Raw genomic sequence first — 6,264 nt, 5'->3', positions numbered from 1 at the left:
ACACAGCTGTTGCCATGGTGACACAGCTGTTGTCATGGTGACACAGCTGCTGTCATGGTGACACAGCTGTTGTCATGGTGACACAGCTGTTGTCATGGTGACACAGCTGCTGTCATGTTGACACAGCTGTTGCCATGGTGACACAGCTGTTGTCATGGTGACACAGCTGTTGTCATGGTGACACAGCTGTTGTCATGGTGACAAAGCTGTTGTCATGGTGACACAGCTGTTGTCATGGTGACACAGCTGTTGTCATGGTGACACAGCTGTTGTCATGGTGACACAGCTGTTGTCATGGTGACACAGCTGTTGTCATGGTGACACAGCTGTTGTCATGGTGACACAGCTGTTGTCATGGTGACACAGCTGTTGTCATGGTGACAGTGTTGCATGTTTACATCGACAAAAGGTCTTTGGGAGCATAGTAACTTCAAACACTGATTGGCTGATTCAACGATGACATCAATTCAAATGACACGCCCCCAACCACCTGAGAAAGGCAGATGGACGCTAAATCCCCCCCACAACACAGGGGGGGGGGGGGGGGGGGGGGGGGGGGAGTGGGGTCAGTGACCAAATGCATATCTCTGCTGTCGGGAGGAAACCTCATGACTCCATTTTAGAGGTTTTTGATTTTCTTTGGCATAAATCAGTGCTATTGAACACCCTTTACGTCTTGTTTCGAAAATATTGAACCAATGGAAAGTAGTAAACAGTGCTTTGGATAAAACCTCTTAACTCCATTGGACCATCAAACTGTCTGCTATAAAGCAGCTAACTCCACCACCTCTCCCCCTCTCAAACTGTCTGCTATAAAGCAGCTAACTCCACCACCTCTCTGCCCTTTCAAACTGTCTGCTATAAAGCAGCTAACTCCACCACCTCTCCCCCTCTCAAACTGTCTGCTATAAAGCAGCTAACTCCACCACCTCTCCCCCTCTCAAACTGTCTGCTATAAAGCAGCTAACTCCACCACCTCTCCCCCTTTCAAACTGTCTGCTATAAAGCAGCTAACTCCACCACCTCTCCCCCTCTCAAACTGTCTGCTATAAAGCAGCTAACTCCACCACCTCTCCCCCTCTCAAACTGTCTGCTATAAAGCAGCTAACTCCACCACCTCTCCCCCTCTCAAACTGTCTGCTATAAAGCAGCTAACTCCACCACCTCTCCCCATCTCAAACTGTCTGCTATAAAGCAGCTAACTCCACCACCTCTCCCCCTCTCAAACTGTCTGCTATAAAGCAGCTAACTCCACCACCTCTCCCCCTTTCAAACTGTCTGCTATAAAGCAGCTAACTCCACCACCTCTCCCCCTCTCAAACTGTCTGCTATAAAGCAGCTAACTCCACCACCTCTCCCCCTCTCAAACTGTCTGCTATAAAGCAGCTAACTCCACCACCTCTCCCCCTCTCAAACTGTCTGCTATAAAGCAGCTAACTCCACCACCTCTCCCCCTCTCAAACTGTCTGCTATAAAGCAGCTAACTCCACCACCTCTCCCCCTCTCAAACTGTCTGCTATAAAGCAGCTAACTCCACCACCTCTCCCCCTCTCAAACTGACTGCTATAAAGCAGCTAACTCCACCACCTCTCTCCCTCTCAAAACTGTCTGCTATAAAGCAGCTAACTCCACCACCCTTCCCCCTCCAATGGAGGTAACTCTGATGAGGCTGTTATTGCTTTGTTTTATAAATATAAGGTTTTATTTTTTTCCTGAAAAATCTATATTTTTAATTTCCTGAAAAATGAACATTTCGGAGTTATGAGGTTTCCTCCCGACAGCAGAGATGCACATTTTTGGTGTGTGTGTGTGGAGGGGGGGGAGGGGTTACATGGCGTGCCACTTGGCGATCTGGCGTCGAGGATGTTCGCAGATCTCCCTCCAGTGCTGCCCCGCGGAGCCGGGGGAGGCCACGCCCATCGCCAGGCGGCCCAGGACGGCGGGAGGGGCGGGGCCAGAGGAGGAGGAGGGGGAGGAGTCCATCAGGAGCAGCTCCACGCTGGTGTCCGCTAGCCCCTCCCCCTCCGACGGCAGGTCGAACACAAACAGCTCGTTGAAGACGGGGTTGGGAGAACACTTCTTCACATGGGTCTTCTTCTTCACCAGGCGCTTCTTCCCCTGGTAGAGGTTCACCTTCACGTAGGGGTCTAGAGGACAGAGGACACATAGGGACATGTTGACCTTCACGTAGACACATAGAGACAGGTTGACCTTCATGTAGGGGTCTAGAGGACAGAGGACACATGGGGACATGTTGACCTTGACCATAGGTAGGTAGATAGATAGATAGATAGATAGATAGATAGATAGATAGATAGATAGATAGATAGACATAGATAGATAGATAGATAGAGATAGACAGACAGACAGACAGACAGACAGACAGACAGACAGACAGACAGACAGACAGACAGACAGACAGACAGACAGACAGACAGACAGACAGACAGACAGACAGACAGACAGACAGACAGATAGATATACATAGATACATAGCTCACGCGTGTGCGTGTGCGTGTGTGCGTGTGCATGTGCGTGTCTCCCTGACACCCTCTCTCTCTCTCCCTTATCAAGGGGTTGCTTCCTGCTGTGTGAGCTGTGGGCCCGTGGCAACTATTTCATAGCCCAAACAGCAGGGGGCAGCAACGAGTGTCCAAGCAAAACATTAAATAAGATAGAAATAACTAACAGTAGCCAGGTGCCAGGCCCTCAGAACATAGATAGATAGGTACCTGTAGGTCCAGAAGTCAGGTGCCGGGCCTTCAGAACCACCACAGTCAGTGTGTTGTTGGTCGACTGGTAGCACAGAGACAGCAGCAGCTCTCCTCTGCCCGTAGGCTTCTGTGGGGGGGGGGGGGGGGGGCACGTTTAGACCAATAAAGAAGCAATAGTTCCACCTACATTTAGTCCAATAAGGAACCAATAGTTCCACCTACATTTAGTCCAATAAGGACCAATAGTTCCACCTACATTTAGTCCAATAAGGACCAATAGTTGCACCTAAATTTAGTCCAATAAGGACCAATAGTTCCACCTACATTTAGTCCAATAAGGATCAATAGTTCCACCTACATTTAGTCCAATAAGGACCAATAGTTCCACCTACATTTAGTCCAATAAGGACCAATAGTTCCACCTACATTTAGTCCAATAAGGAAGCAATAGTTCCATATATTTAGTCCAATAAGGAACCAATAGTTCCACCTACATTTAGTCCAATAAGGAAGCAATAGTTCCATATATTTAGTCCAATAAGGAACCAATAGTTACACCTACATTTAGTCCAATAAGGACCAATAGTTCCAGGCATGTGTCAGTGGAGTGGGATGTTCTGAAGCCAGATTAGAACTCTTACATTCATTTATTTGTGGCAAGATACTTTTCAACCTGTTCATAGACAATTTTTTCCATCACTTTCCAGATGGAGCTTAGAATAGAAATAGGGCGGTAGTTGCCGGGGTCTAATTCACTCCCTTTCTTGTGCAGGGGGGGTTACTTTGGCCAGTTTGAAATCTTGGGGGACCTGTCCCTGTTTGATGGAGAGGTTTACTATGTGGGTGATGATTGGAGCTATAGAGATGGCTGAGTCTATGAGAAATTTGGAGGGAATATTGTCATGGCCAGTGGCCTTGTGGGGTTGGAGGGCACTCCGTTTTTTAAGTACCTCCTCAGTTGTTACCATTGCCATTTTAAAATCATCTTTACAAACACCTGTAATGGATATTTTAGAATCAAATATATGCATTATTGTCTATTTCTCTGCTTTCCCTTCAGTCTCATTGAAGGACTAGTCAGCAAAGCATTCTCACCAATGTGCTCATTCTAACTGAACTGCAGCTGTCAATCTATCAGCTGCCCTGACTCCTCCACGCTGGCAGTGAATGCATACTTATGTGTGTCTCTCCTTATCTTTAGCACAGATCCTTATATGTATACATTTAGTAGCATCTCTGTTAAGACAAGACTATAAGAACTGTCTGAGAATGGAGTTGAGGAGGCTGGCGCCCGAAGGGGCTGCTGGAACAGGCAAGGAGGTGTTCCTCACTCTCTGTATGTTGTTACTCTGGATCTGTTCCTCACTCTCTGTATGTTGTTACTCTGGATCTGTTCCTCACTCTCTGTATGTTGTTACTCTGGATCTGTTCCTCACTCTCTGTATGTTGTTACTCTGGATCTGTTCCTCACTCTCTGTATGTTGTTACTCTGAATCTGTTCCTCACTCTCTGTATGTTGTTACTCTGGATCTGTTCCTCACTCTCTGTATGTTGTTACTCTGCTGGATCTGTTCCTCACTCTCTGTATGTTGTTACTCTGGATCTGTTCCTCACTCTCTGTATGTTGTACTCTGAATCTGTTCCTCACTCTCTGTATGTTGTTACTCTGGATCTGTTCCTCACTCTCTGCATGTTGTTACTCTGGATCTGTTCCTCACTCTCTGCATGTTGTTACTCTGGATCTGTTCCTCACTCTCTGTATGTTGTTACTCTGGATCTGTTCCTCACTCTCTGTATGTTGTTACTCTGGATCTGTTCCTCACTCTCTGTATGTTGTTACTCTGGATCTGTTCCTCACTCTCTGTATGTTGTTACTCTGGATCTGTTCCTCACTCTCTGCATGTTGTTACTCTGGATCTGTTCCTCACTCTCTGTATGTTGTTACTATGGATCTGTTCCTCACTCTCTGTATGTTGTTACTCTGGATCTGTTCCTCACTCTCTGTATGTTGTTACTCTGCTGGATCTGTTCCTCACTCTCTGTATGTTGTTACTCTGGATCTGTTCCTCACTCTCTGTATGTTGTTACTCTGGATCTGTTCCTCACTCTCTGTATGTTGTTACTCTGGATCTGTTCCTCACTCTCTGTATGTTGTTACTATGGATCTGTTCCTCACTCTCTGTATGTTGTTACTCTGGATCTGTTCCTCACTCTCTGCATGTTGTTACTCTGGATCTGTTCCTCACTCTCTGTATGTTGTTACTCTGGATCCGTTCCTCACTCTCTGTATGTTGTTACTCTGCTGGATCTGTTCCTCACTCTCTGTATGTTGTTACTATGGATCTGTTCCTCACTCTCTGTATGTTGTTACTCTGGATCTGTTCCTCACTCTCTGCATGTTGTTACTCTGGATCTGTTCCTCACTCTCTGTATGTTGTTACTCTGGATCTGTTCCTCACTCTCTGTATGTTGTTACTCTGGATCTGTTCCTCACTCTCTGTATGTTGTTACTCTGGAACTGTTCATCACTCTCTGCATGTTGTTACTCTGCTGAATCTGTTCCTCACTCTCTGTATGTTGTTACTCTGCTGGATCTGTTCCTCAACTCTCTGTATGTTGTTACTCTGGATCTGTTCCTCACTCTCTGCATGTTGTTACTCTGAATCTGTTCCTCACTCTCTGTATGTTGTTACTCTGCTGGATCTGTTCCTCACTCTCTGTATGTTGTTACTCTGGATCTGTTCCTCACTCTCTGTATGTTGTTACTCTGAATCTGTTCCTCACTCTCTGTATGTTGTTACTCTGAATCTGTTCCTCACTCTCTGCATGTTGTTACTCTGAATCTGTTCCTCACTCTCTGTATGTTGTTACTCTGGATCTGTTCCTCACTCTCTGTATGTTGTTACTCTGGATCTGTTCCTCACTCTCTGCATGTTGTTACTCTGAATCTGTTCCTCACTCTCTGTATGTTGTTACTCTGAATCTGTTCCTCACTCTCTGTATGTTGTTACTCTGAATCTGTTCCTCACTCTCTGTATGTTGTTACTCTGAATCTGTTCCTCACTCTCTGTATGTTGTTACTCTGGATCTGTTCCTCACTCTCTGCATGTTGTTACTCTGGATCTGTTCCTCACTCTCTGTATGTTGTTACTCTGGATCTGTTCCTCACTCTCTGTATGTTGTTACTCTGCTGAATCTGTTCCTCACTCTCTGTATGTTGTTACTCTGGATCTGTTCCTCACTCTCTGTATGTTGTTACTCTGGATCTGTTCCTCACTCTCTGTATGTTGTTACTCTGGATCTGTTCCTCACTCTCTGTATGTTGTTACTCTGAATCTGTTCCTCACTCTCTGTATGTTGTTACTCTGCTGAATCTGTTCCTCACTCTCTGTATGTTGTTACTCTGCTGAATCTGTTCCTCACTCTCTGTATGTTGTTACTCTGCTGGATCTGTTCCTCACTCTCTGTATGTTGTTACTCTGGATCTGTTCCTCACTCTCTGTATGTTGTTACTCTGGATCTGTTCCTCACTCTCTGTATGTTGTTACTC

General features: G+C 46.0%; 1 protein-coding gene across 1 annotated transcript in view; it reads right to left on the bottom strand.

The window, feature by feature from the left end:
• Positions 1-1,827: 1,827 nt before the first annotated feature.
• The window catches only part of LOC306928756 (synaptotagmin-4-like), a gene marked incomplete at both ends in the record, with an annotated part of 17,930 nt that continues 13,493 nt past the window's right edge, over positions 1,828-6,264 (bottom strand). Inside the window, 2 exons of the mRNA XM_079509028.1 lie at positions 1,828-2,147; positions 2,733-2,841. Coding sequence (XP_079365154.1) covers positions 1,828-2,147; positions 2,733-2,841 — 429 coding nt within the window. The remainder of the gene's footprint in view (positions 2,148-2,732; positions 2,842-6,264) is intronic.

The sequence above is a fragment of the Electrona antarctica genome (assembly GCF_951216825.1).
Source record: "Electrona antarctica genome assembly, chromosome: 8".
NCBI lineage: Eukaryota > Metazoa > Chordata > Actinopteri > Myctophiformes > Myctophidae > Electrona > Electrona antarctica.
This window is presented reverse-complemented; position numbering and strand designations above follow the sequence as displayed.